At 45.8% G+C, this 13604-nt stretch overlaps 1 protein-coding gene across 1 annotated transcript in view; it reads right to left on the reverse strand.

Moving 5' to 3' along the window:
• Snx25 (sorting nexin 25) overlaps positions 1-13604 on the reverse strand; it is a 115848-nt gene that overhangs the window by 28769 nt on the left and 73475 nt on the right. Inside the window, exon 7 of the mRNA XM_059244660.1 lies at positions 4789-4970. Coding sequence (XP_059100643.1) covers positions 4789-4970 — 182 coding nt within the window. The remainder of the gene's footprint in view (positions 1-4788; positions 4971-13604) is intronic.

A 13604-nucleotide genomic window follows, 5' to 3' on the forward strand; every position in this document is an offset into this window, starting at 1 on the left:
CCAGTCCTGTGAGCTTCTACCCTGTCACTCGCCTCAATTCTTAGATCTGCGGGATGAAGATGATGTCACTCCTTCATGGGGATTCATAATAGCTGTTATGAATCACAGCGAGCATCAGGAACTAAGCAGGAGACTGAACCAGTTTTCGAGAAAATAGATATTGGTATATGAAAAAGATATTGGTATATTAAAAACCTTCAGAGGTCACTTTCTAGGTAAGTAAACTTGAATGAAAGCATTGGCGGTGGATTAAGAGTTCAGATAAACTAGTATCGGGCTGGGGGCAACTCAGTGGTAGAATAGGTCCTTCCCATGCACGACACCTAGTGTTTAATCTAAGATCTGGAAGGGGGAGAAGGACAGACAGACAGACAGACTCTCTCTCCCTCTCCCCTCCCCCTTTACCCCCCTTTCTCTGGCACACACACACACACACACACACACACACACACACACACACACACACACCTCTTTAAAGGCTTCACAGAATTCACCAGTGATATGATCTAGGCCTAGCGTTTTCTTTGGGGAAGGATTTTAAATTCTGAATTAATTTTTTTTAATACATCTAAGGCCATTCAGATTTTCTTCTTTTTGCTCACTTTTAACAATCTGTGAATTTTAAAGAATTAATCTACTTCATTTAAAGTGACATGCATTCACTTAAAACTGTATGCAGGTGTCTCTCTTTTCAGATGCTGGCATCTACTCTTAGATATATGCTACTGTGTGTGTGTGTGTGTGTGTGTGTGTGTAGGAGTATACATGTTCATGTGCCTGTGCAGACCAGGGATGGATGATGGGTATCTTTCTGGGTCACTCTCACATTTTTTCACATAGGGCCTGTCACTGAGCCTGAGCTCACCTACATGGCTAGGCTGGCTGACCAGCGAGCTGCCGTCTGTCTGGCCCTTCCCCTAGTGCTGTGATTATAGGCAGGTGCTACTGTGCCCCTCTTTCCATGTGTGTGTCGAGGATTCAAGCTCAGTACGTAACTGACTGGGTCATCTTTCCAGTCCCCTACAGTCCTTCTCTTAAGGTTCTCTCTTTCCTTTTCTCTGTGCCTCCATAACTTAAATTCACATTAATTTTTTTCTGAAAACCCTCCAACTTTCTTGCAACATCTGCTGACATCCAATTGCTCACTGCTATATAATTTTCCTGTCTCTCTCTCTCTCCCCTTCCTCCCAGTTCTTTTAGGTTGTACCTGTAGAAGTTAGAACCCTGGACCACTCACTTCAGACCTCCTTTCGTTATAATACAGACATTTCAGTGTGTCTTTGTCTAAGTGCCAGCTTAGCAGCGTCCCGCTGACACCAACACACGCACCTTCACTCCACTTATTAATTTCCTTTATGACTTCTTCTCTGACTGGAGCCTTACATATATTATCTCTATTTCCAAGCATCTGGAGATTCCCAGATCTATTATTCATTTCTAATTTTAATTCTGTAGTTGTCAGATAGTAATTTCTATATTAAATCTTTTAAATTTGGGTGGATAATTTTATCATTCAGCACTATCACACTTCTTAGTGGTTGCCTGGTGTATAAAGGTGAAAGGCCCCACATTCTGCTGTCTTTGGAGCAGCTCTCTGGGAAACGTCTATTAGTTCTGGTTGGTGGTGGTGGTGGTCAGGTCTTCTGCAGCCTTGCCCACAGTCTATGGACCTGCTCTAACAACTGCGTAAATGGCTTATTAATATCCACAGCCGTAACTGAGCACGCTCCCGTTCACTTGCAGGTCTGTGCTTTAGGAACTGTGAAGTTCTCTTATGGACTAAAAGCATCTTTAGGAATTCACGTTTTCTTCATAACTTGATTCCTTTACCACAATATGATGTCTTTATCTCTGGCTATCTTCCTTGTTCTGAAAAATTCTGTTTTGTCTTAGATCAGAAGCTACTCCAGATCTCTTTTCTTTAGTGACCACAGGGCATGTCCTTTCCTCTCTTACTTTTCAACCCAACTGTTCCTTCACAGTTCATTTCTTATAACTAACACAAAATTCCTAGTCTTTTACATACAGGCAATCTTTCTTTCTTTTTTGGGGAGGCAGGGGTTCAAGATAGGGTTTCTCTGCATAGCCCTGGCGGTCCTGGAACTCGCACTGTAAACCAGGCTGGCCTTGAACTCAGAGATCCACCTGCCTCTGCTTCTGGATTGTAGGGATTAAAGACGTGAGCCACCATGCCTGGCCAATCTCTTTCTTTTAAGTGGATGGCTCATCTAATTTAAAAGAGAATATTTTGAAGTGAACTTGGTGGTAATTTTTCTTGATCAGACTGGGATTAGGTTATAGCAAAAGTGCTCCATCCATTTGTGAAGATATCAGAACATCTCAAAACAAACCAGCTTTAACTCCAGCAGGCTGAGCTACCACTGAGGCTGTACAGTGTTAGCTGAGTCTTCCAGCCTTAAGACCGGGGAGGGGGGCGGGAATGCTTTGACTATACAGATAAATTCATGTTATAACTGCATTTCTCCTTTCCTATTTAGAAAGAGTGAATTTAAAATGCAGCAAGATTTGGACAGTATTCTTGTAAGTTGCCATAAGGCAACTTGACTAAAATCACATTCAGTTTTCCTAAGCCTTCCCAAGACTTTCCCGTTCATAACCCTTAACTCTAGGGAGCCATCTGGGTCCTCAATTAGGTGTACATGTTGCATCTCCTCTCTCTCTCTCTCTCTCTCTCTCTCTCTCTCTCTCTCTCTCTCTCTCTCTCTCTCTCTCACACACACACACACACACACACACACACACACACATCTTACAATTAAATGGCATTCGTTGCAGGTAGGGATTCTATCCTATTCCTTATTCTAGTCCAATAACTAAGAGACAGTGGCCCCTCAATGAGTGTCTACTGAGTGAGTGAATTGATTAAAATAATGAAGGACACAAGATGAATCCCTTCTCCATGATGAACTGTGGTAGACACTGAGAGGAGAAAAACTGAGGGAAAGAAGGCGAAATTCAACCTGTCAAGCCTACCTTCTCCAACACTGAGCATGGCACAGCTTCCGCTTTGCATCAGAAGGCAGAATGGCAGGAGGCGCATCTGTTCACAGTCAAACAGACTACAGTGGGGCACCGCCATCAACAGGGACTCCACCCATGTAAGACGCTACAGAACTCTGGCCTGATAGGACAGAACTCCCCAATGAAGACCAAGTCAGGATGGGGACAAAAGCAAAAGCTAGCCGTAGAGGAGGGAGGCAGGGGGATTACCAGATAGGTCCCTGACTCAAAGCTAGACATACATGGTTAGAGACTGAATCTGAAAGTCAGAGGAAGGACAAGTTAGAGGCTATAGCCAGGGCTAAACTATATTCATGTTTCTCTGTGGCCAGCATCTGACAAGGGATTTTCATTTGCCATGAAGCCCTGTTCCTCAAGCTTCTTGGGACACACTGTGGCAGTCTCCTTCATCCAAACTGTTCCAGGTCTGAGAAGACAAGTGTGGTCCCTACACTTAGAATAGTTCCTAAACTGGGGCTAGAAAGTGTCCCTGTGCTCTGTGGGATTTAATCACCACGAGCAGGGAGTCCAAGACATGACACAAACGCCACCACATTGTGATTTAATCAGAAAGTACTGGCATTGGTGAGTCAACCACATCTGGGTCTTTATCTAGTTCTGCCTCATCCTATCTCTGTGGCTTTGGGCAAGATAATCAAATATACCACCTCATTATCTAAATATCAAGAAGACAGCTCACAGCAATTTGGCTAGAGCTAAATGAAATAGTCTTTCCTTCCTAGGTGGTGCTTTTTATAGAGTTGATAAGGGATGACTTTGATTTAGGTCCTGCAAACAGGAAATGTTTCTCTTGAAGTGGAGGTGAGTGGAGAAAAGAAGGGTGGAAAACATATACACAGGCTTGTGCACACATACACAGGCATGTGCACACATACACAGGCTTGTGCACACATACACAGGCATGTGCACACATACACAGGCATGGGCACACATACACAGGCATGGGCACACGTACACAGGCTTGTGCACACATACACAGGCATGTGCACACGTACACAGGCTTGTGCACACGTACACAGGCATGTGCACACATACACAGGCATGTGCACACATACACAGGCATGGGCACACATACACAGCCTTGTGCATACATACACAGGCTTGTGCACACATACACAGGCTTGTGCACACATACACAGGCATGGGCACACATACACAGGCATGTGCACAGGCTTGTGCACACGTACACAGGCTTGTGTACATGTACACAGGCTTGTTCACACGTACACAGGCATGGGCACACGTACACAGGCATGGGCACACGTACACAGGCTTGTGCACACATACACAGGCTTGTGCACACATACACAGGCTTGTGCACACATACACAGGCATGTGCACACATACACAGGCATGGGCACACATACACAGGCATGGGCACACATACACAGGCTTGTGCACACATACACAGGCTTGTGCACACATACACAGGCATGTGCACACATACACAGGCATGTGCACACATACACAGGCATGGGCACACATACACAGGCTTGTGCACACATACACAGGCTTGTGCACACATACACAGGCTTGTGCACACATACACAGATATATACACCGCCCACCATCAACTGCCATTTCCAGAATTCAAGGACACCCAGTAACTAGCTGTTTACTCATGAACCCAACACCACGAGCCGGTAGCAATGAAACACGTCTTAAACACTGCAGTGGTAGAAGAATGTGCGTGTACTCACACTGTTTATAACAAACTGATGCGGTCAAAGAAGCTACGGGTCCTACCTTTTGGCTCTGAGGCCCCTCCCCTTCATCCAAGGCCCCGTCCTCTTGCTGGTCGTAGGCAGGCCCTCCCAGGATTCGGATTCTCTTCTCACACTGCTTCTTTGCCACAGTCAGCTGGTTAATGTACCTTTTCATGTTCCGGGCCCTCAAGAGATCGGTTTTCATGGCAGCTGACTCCTTACCTTGAAGAAGAGGGAGAGCAGTCAGTCAGGAGACAAAGGGCACAGCCACTCTGAGCCAGAACAGTGTCTGGTATGCTGCATTTTAATTTTTTTTTAATTTTTTAAATTTTACTTTTAAGGAAGGATTTCACAATGTAGCCCTGGCTGGCCTGGAACTTGCTCTGAAGCCCAGGCTGGCACAGAAACCCACCTGCCTCTGCCTCCTGAGTGCTGAGATTAAAGGCATGCACCACCATGCCCAGCTTTAATGATGAAAATTCAACAGATGAGAATTCATCATAAACACGTATGGTTCCCAGATACAAACACCAACCATTTATAAATCTTACTCAAGTGTAAAATGTTTACAGAACCTCTCTCTATATATACTCAGAAGTTGATTTGTGAGCATATGAATATGTAATATCTGTATATGGACACTTATGCATATTCATTTACAGGCATGTACTGAGTGTTCACTGTGTGTCTGTCAGACACTGGCTTAACTTCAGAGAGTCAAGATCAGTTGTTTTACCTCATGGAACATTTTAGAGTCTACCAAGGAAAGAAACAAAGATGGTATGAACAGTTAAAAGTGTAATGTGGGCAGGAAGGAAAATATAAACACCCTCAAATGCTTTGGCAGAGGTCTAGCCTGGGCTTTCTTAAGGAATTATATTCATGCAAACATGGACAATTAATAGACTGTGGCAGGCCGAAGGACTAGCAAGACCGGAAGTGAGAACCCTGGGCCAGGAAAGAGCAGAGCTCTAGGGCCCTGCAGAGCAGATGCAAATGGAACTCAGGTCCAAAGGACTCTGAAGCAGGCAAGTGAAAACACCAGGGAGGAACTTTATTCTTCCATCAAAAGTACTGCAAGGCTTTTACTAGCTCCCAGAAGACTGCTGTCTTAGTTAGGGTGCTACTGCTGTGACTGAACACCAGGACGGAAAGCAACCTGGGGAGGAATGGGTGTAGTTCATCTTACACGTTCACGTCACCATTAAGCCATACCCTTTCCTTTCCTGTTCATCCTCAAGATCTTACATGAGTATCAATATCACAATATAAAAATATTTTCAACCTTAAAATCCCAGTCTTTATAAAGTCAAATACTTATAAAGCCCAAAGTCTCTTTAAAATATTAAAAAGCTCTATAAAAATCTAAAATCTTTCTAAAATTACAATGTTTCTCTAAAATACCCATAGTCGCTCTAAAACACCAGGGTCTCTCTGTAAAATCCAAAATTGTTTTTAAAAGTTCAGTCACTTAACTGTCGATTCCTGTCAAATCAAATCAAAGATAGGTTAAATATTTCTTACTCCAAGAGGGAAGAAATGGGGCACAGGCAATCAAAGTCAAGTCAAGATTCGACAGTAAACTGACCCACGCAGGGTCCTCGGGGCCCTAGAGGGCTTGGCAGCTAGCTCCACCTCTTGGGCCTGCCGTCCCCAGCACACACCCTGTCACCTCGTCACCTAGGCTCGGACCAGCTCCACTTAAGGGCTGCTGCTGTCTTGGTGGTCATCCCATGGGTCCCGGCATCTCCAAAATGCTGGGGTCTCCTGCTATAGCTGGGCTCCACTTGCACTCTCATAGCCTCTCCTGGAGTTCTCTTCAGGGGATCTGACCTTGCCACTCAGTGCCAAGCCTCAACTCTTCTTCCTAATCCTTTCAGTCCTGCACCTTCTACTGCAACTAAGGCTGTGCCTTCACCAACGGCCTCCCCTGACCCCTCTTCGGGGACTCCAGCCCTACCACACACGGCCAAGCCTCAGCTGCTCTCCGCGACCCCTTCATGCCTTCAATCCAGACCATGTGGGAAACTCTTACCCTTTCCCAAGTTCAGCTGCCAGCATAAGCTGCAGCTTCTGCCCTCTCTAGAGAGGTCTCTTCTTAATCACAGCTGATTCTGTAGCTCCTCCAGTTTACTAGTATCGATTGTCTCAGAAAAGCAGAGGTTTCACTTTAGCGGTTCTTAATTAAAACATCAAACAGTTCCAGCAGTGTCTTTAAGGGACTCTCAAACTTCCCCCTGAAACCTCACAACCCAGGTCTCCATCATCTGCACTGCTCTCAGCAGCATCTCCTAAGCTCCCACATCTCATTAAGCTCTGAGCACTCAACGGCTTTTCTAGCCCAAAGACACCAAGTCCTTCCACAATTCTCCCAAAAACACACGGCCAGATCTGTCATACCAATAGCTCACGACCTGTTACCAATTTCTGTCTTAGGGTTTCCTATTGTTGCGCTAAAACACCATGACCATAAGCAACTTGTGGGGAGGGGGGAGTTTATTCCACTTACAACGCCCAGGACTTCTTTCCACTGTCGAAAGAAGGCAAGGCAGGAACTGAAGCAGAGGCCATGGGGGAGTGCTGCTTACTGGCTTGCTCTTCATGGATTGCAGAGCTTACTTTCTTGTAGTACTCAGGACCACCAGCCCAGGGGTGGGACCACTTATAGTGAACTGGGCCCTCCACATCACTTATCAATCAAGAAAATGCACCACAGTTTTGCTCACAGGCCAACCTGTGGGGCATTTTCTCAATTGAAGTCCTCTCTTCCCAAATGACTCAACCAATGTCAGGCTGACATAGATTAGCCAGGATATATGCGATGAATGAGTTTAATGTGATCAGATCACATAGGAAGCAGTGTGTGTGTATATACATATGTGTGTGTGTGTGTGTGTGTGTGTGTGTGTGTGTGTGTGTGTGTATCTCAAATCAGATCAGACAGTGACAGGCTGTTGGCTTGAAGGGAAGCCCACTGGAGGGCTGTCACAGGAGGCTGAGCTGGGAGGAATGAGTTGGTAGTTCACAGCATTGGTAGTACACGGGACTTAAGGACTTGAGGATTACAGAGCCAGGGGCCAATAAACAGGCTAAAAGGCAAATTACTCAGGATTCAAAAGAATAAAGGAGGCATTAAATGTGGCTTCTACAGCTTTGCTATAATCACAAACGGAGAAAGTGGGGTCAATTACTGGTTCAGGAACATTGGAGAAAAACTGGATTTGTGGAAGGTTACAATTTCCAGTTTGGATTGTGGAGTAGATATTCTCCAAAAGTGCCCCAATATTTTCCATTTCACATACTTCTTTGCAGTGTCTGTCATTCCTAGCAATTTCCCTATGGAAAGCAGGACATACATCTTCTCTTCTTAGAATCGAGTGGGCTTTACAACCATGGTGGAGGCGACTCTATGACTTCCAAATGTAGATCACTAAAGGCCACTGGTCCAGAGATTGCAACACTGTGCATGCCATCCACCTGGAGATCTGCAACACCGTGCATGCCGTCCACCTGGAGAACTGCAACACCATGCATGCCGTCCACTTGGAGAACTGCAACACCGTGCATGCCATCCACCTGGAGAACTGCAACACCGTGCATGCCATCCACCTGAAGATCTGCAACACTGTGCATGCCATCCACCTGGAGATTTGCAACACTGTGCATGCCGTTCACCTGGAGATCTGCAACACCGTGCATGCCGTCCATCTGGAGATTTGCAATACCGTGCACGCCATCCACCTACCCCCAAGGCATCCATACTTTGGGGCCTTAACAATTACTCATGGAGACATCTATTGTAGAGTGGAGCCTGGACTCCCACAGACCTTGGCCCAACTGAGACTTTGGCACACATTCAGCGCCAATCCGGCATTTGGTGAGTACATCGTCTTCAATGGGAATTGCAGCTGATGCCACATCCAGCAAAAAAGAGAAATTCCTTCCAAAGCCTACCCCCAATACAGGCTCACAAGCAAGAGAAAAGGATGTTGCTTAGGCCAACTCAGGGTACACTTTTCCATGTGTGCTGGCTAGACAAAGTGCCAGTACTCCTCAGAATGCTAGCCATATTGTTATTGGCCTTTCAACCACATTTGTTTGACACAGTTCACTCATCAACTCAAGGAGTACTTGGTGAGTCTAGGATGGAGGTGACCACTACGTTAAAAAATACAAAAGTAATCCCTGAGTGTGGCAGCCACACTTGCAGGAGTTAGAACATACCCTGGGGAAGAGTCACAAGGCATTTGGTTAGTTAGGGTCTATGTTTGGTCTCACTCACAGTGCAGACTAAGGCAGGTTTCTGTACATCTTCCCTGGAGACCTTCCACTCCCCAGCATAATCACAACTTCCTTCGCCATGTCGTACCTGGTCACTACATGAAATGCATGAAACGGTCCCGAGGCAGGCAGGACACATCAAAACGTGAAAGGCAGGCACAGGACGAGAAAACACTGTGGCTTACTGCCAAGAGAGAAGCGGCTTTCTAGTACTCACAGTCATAGGTGGACAGCAGGTCTACAGGCGCCCGAACCCACCAGGGACGTTTTCCCGTATGTGAGTTGAGAAGCTGCCTGTCGCCTGATTTCAAAAGTGTTTCCCGACTTAGCCTGTGTTGGCTAATAGGAGCACTAACCAGAGGATCAACTCAGAAATGATCCAAATGGGGGAAAATATTTTGGAATTCCCTCTTTGTGAGAAGATAAAGCTAATGGAGTTTGCTTCAAATTAGTCTGTACATACCAGATGCTGTGTGGGTTTATCTAAATAAATACACACTTGGAAAAGCTAATTTTTCAGAAAAAAAAATGTTCACTTTTAAACACACACACACACACACACACACACAGCACCCATTACCAGCTCCTCTTGTCAGAGGGTTTGAAGAACATGAACATATTTACTTAGGATTTATCAACGTTCCAGATGACATCCTAACAGGAAGCTGGCAGCATTTCCCAGCAGCTACTAATTGTCACAAACTGAAAATTAAAGCTGCCCGGGAACTCAAAAATATTTGCCTTCCTTCTCAACTTGAGGTTGCTATGTTCTTTCTGGACACACAGCAAACAGGATTACCTCATCAAACCGACCACCTGAAGTGCCATAGCGTCGAGTGTCACCCCACTTCAGTGGAGGTCACGGTTGTGGAAGAGGCAGAAACCACAGCAAGCCAACAGCAGAGCCACAACCTCCACAGTGGAGAGAGTAGAGCCCACGGGCCTGGCACAGCCTTATCTAAGGTGCCTGCGGCCACCCTTTCCCCCTCGAATGCCCACGTACTGGAGCTGGAAGTGTTTCCTTCAGTTAGGGGTCCAACAAGCAGGTGATGCATTTCCAAAGTGATTATGGCGACTCAATCCACACACCAGCTTTAGAACGCGGTCAGCCTGTGTGCTGAGTAGACAGATCTAAGATCCAGAGTCAGAACACAGACCTGAGAGGCATAACCTCCAAGTGTTGAGGTGAAGACCTAGGTGAATGACTAGTGTAGTGGAGAAGACCTATGACTGAAGATCAGGATACCTAGGCACCAATTCTGACCTAAGTATGGGACCATCTTGTTCCACGTTCAAACCAGAGAAATGGTTTAACATTTTTGGACTCAACTCCATTTTATAAGGTGGGGATGTTACTGTCTTGGGGAGAGTGGGACAGGAGTTGGTTATTTTTTAAAAAGGTGTCATGAGAACACATTGAGAGCAACAGAAGTGTCCAAACCCTGGTGCTTCAAGGCCAAGGATGGATGAGGGAAGGGGGTAATGCTGGGCTGTAGACAGCATTCACCCGAGAACTGGGCAGGGAGAAATCTCAGCTAGAGACCCTAAAAGCAAGAACAGCAAACAGCCCAGCATCTTATATTAGTCCAGCCAGGCTGCTACAACACGGTGCCACAGCAATTTCTCCCTCACCTTCTGGAGGCTATAACGGCCAAGATCGATGTGGCATCCCTCTCTGTCTTATGTCGGCACATGGAGAAGGGGTAGGGCAGCTCTCAAGAGCCTGTTTTATCAGGCCCTGATTTCCTTCCAAAGACCCAATCCTATTGTTTGGTGGGGAGGGAGGGGGGGTATGTGTTTGGGTGTGAACACATGTACGTAAAAAGATGGAAGCCAGAGTCAACACGTGGCATCTTTCTCAATCACTCTCACTCTAGTTTTATGAGATGAGAACCTGATCCAGGACCTCACTGGCTCAGGTAGACTGGCTGGCAATTAGGCCCCAGGAATCCTTCTGTCTTTGCCTCCCCAGGATGGAGTTAGGGGTGTGGATAGACGTTCCTGGCTGTTATTGAGGTCCTGGGGATGGAACCTAAGTCTTGACACTTGGGTAGTAAGCACTTACTAAATGAGCCATCTCCTGAGCCCTGGGAGAGCCCTGTCTTCTAATACCATCACCCGACAATGACATTTCAATAGACTAATTTGGAGGGACATAATAGTTAAACCTCAGGGACTGGGGAGGTAACGGCTCAGCAGTTAGGAGCAACATGCTCTTGCAGAAGACCTGAATTCAGTGCCTGGCCCCTACATCAGGTAGTCTGCCTTCTATCAACTCCGGTCTCAGGGGGTCGGACACACATGTACGCACAGGCACTCAAGCACACACAAAGATTAAAAACGATAAATCTTTAAAAATACATAAAACTCAGTAGGTCTTCTGTAAGGTTGGGTCACTTATCAATCAGCAAGTGTCTGCATCACTCCACGGTGCTGCTAGGCTATCAGACCACTTCAAAGCATTAGAAAGGATCACAGCAAGTCCAGCAGAGCCCACAGCCTGGCTCCTTTCTTTCAAGTAAGTGGTACCTCTAAGTCACAGGCCCAACGAAGAAACAGCATGGTATGTTTAACAGCAAGTTGTAATGAAAATTATTATGATTCTTATTAGCAAGTGACATTGTGTATGTAAATATGCATGTATTACATGAACGTATACATACATGATGTAGTCTATAGTTCTGCAGTTCTATTTGATATATTCAGCTTCAAAACTGTTAAATTACATTCTCAAGATTGAGTTTTAGCAGATGAACAAGAAGGCAAGAAGCCTGGTTTTCACTGACTGCATCTCTCTTCACATGTAATATTTATGCACAACATTTGCAGTACACATAGATCAACTTCATGTCTTCTGCTGGAGTCAGCTAGATGAACTTATTAACATTTCAGGGTTCAGAATGGCAGAGGAAAAATTATTAACAGTAGCTGACAATACTGGGCTTATTCATCTACTCAGGAAGACATAGTATGTGTCGCATCACAACTAGAATGCTGACATTTGGGCCGCAGATTCGGAAAAACCATTTCTCAAGTACTCTGGCTGTTGTGGCTATAAATAGAAATCTGAGTGCTGGGCACCAAGATGCAGTACAAATGTGCAGGTGGCTGTTTCACCAAAAACGATGCTTCTCGGGGTGTGGGTCCTCATTAGTAGCAGCAGCAGCAGCAGCACCCGAGGGACATAGAGAACACTGACTCCTGGGACTCAAACAGATCTGCAGGGCCAAGAACTCTGGAGTAGGGCCAAGTCTTCTGCATTCCACCAAGTCCTCAGGTGAGTGTGGTACAGTCTGTCATTTGAAAACCACGGCTCTACAGCATGAAGCCCACATGTGTCAGGATGGTGTCAAGACATTTCAGGTCCAGCCCTTGCCTGCCTATCAAGCCTTGCCTCTCCACTGCATGCCGAGCACCAGCAGTGTTCACTTGACATAGGCTAACCACCAGGCTGTCTCGCTACTCTTTTCGACTGTGTGCAAGCAGGACCATCTACCCATATCTGACTCATACAACCCTATGAGAACGAGAGGCACTCAACCTTTATGGCTCCACTCAGTGTTACTCTTAAGGGACGTTATTTCTTATAGTCTGTTCCTTGTCAGCCATTCCATACATGTGTGGCATGACTATATTCTGAAGGATGTAAGGATTGCTGCATTTATCATTGGACTATGACCTCTAGCTCAGGGACAGTTTTACTCATAGCAATGCTGTCCCCAATATAAAAAGGCACTCAAGAAATGTTTGCTGAGTAAAGAAAGACCCATTTCTAGTGACTCCTGGGCATTCTCTGCTGATACGAAGCATCTTAGATGATCTCGAGGGCTCTCTTAACTACCCAGAATCAGAGGACGTAGCATGGCTCAGAGAAGAGATATTAGATATTAAACATAACAGATACGCAGGCAGTTCCTGGCAGAGCGATAGAGTAAGACAGCTGCACACAAAAAAGAAACAGAGTATGAATAGCTGTTCAGACACGGAGGGAAGATGAACACAGGGACAGGGTGGCCCATGGGGCCTGAGCACAGTGAGGGGTCAACGGCAGGAGAGAGCTGAAGACACAGGGCACAGACACTCATGTCAAAAGAAGGGGAAGACACTGGAGCGTCTGAAATAGTCTGACTTACATCACAAGATCTGTATAGATTTTTAAATCATCAGGACTGCTGAAGGGAATTATACAAGTAGCCAACAATGTCCAATACTCCCCAAAGAGAGTGAAAGACTGGAAACAGATCCTGGAAATTCGCCAGGGTCTGCCAACCTCCTCCAATTCCAAGACCAAGAGCATTTAATGTAACTAATGAGGAAAATCCAAGCAGTATATACCTGTCCATATTTCAGTGAATAAGTCTGAGGGAAGAAAGTCTGTTGAGTAAACTAAACCAGAAGCAAATTGTTCACTATTTATAAGTTTGCTATAAAGATCTCCTTCTTGTCCCACACAATGTCATTTTCATGCTCAGAAGTCGAGCATGAGTTCTAGGCACCAGCCCAGGCTTCTCCTCTGGAGGCCTGATACACTCCTGTATCCAGGCGCTCATCCCTACTGAAGGCCTGGAAGGGCCT

Source organism: Peromyscus eremicus, chromosome 17 (genome assembly GCF_949786415.1).
Source record: "Peromyscus eremicus chromosome 17, PerEre_H2_v1, whole genome shotgun sequence".
Classification (NCBI taxonomy): Eukaryota; Metazoa; Chordata; class Mammalia; order Rodentia; family Cricetidae; genus Peromyscus; species Peromyscus eremicus.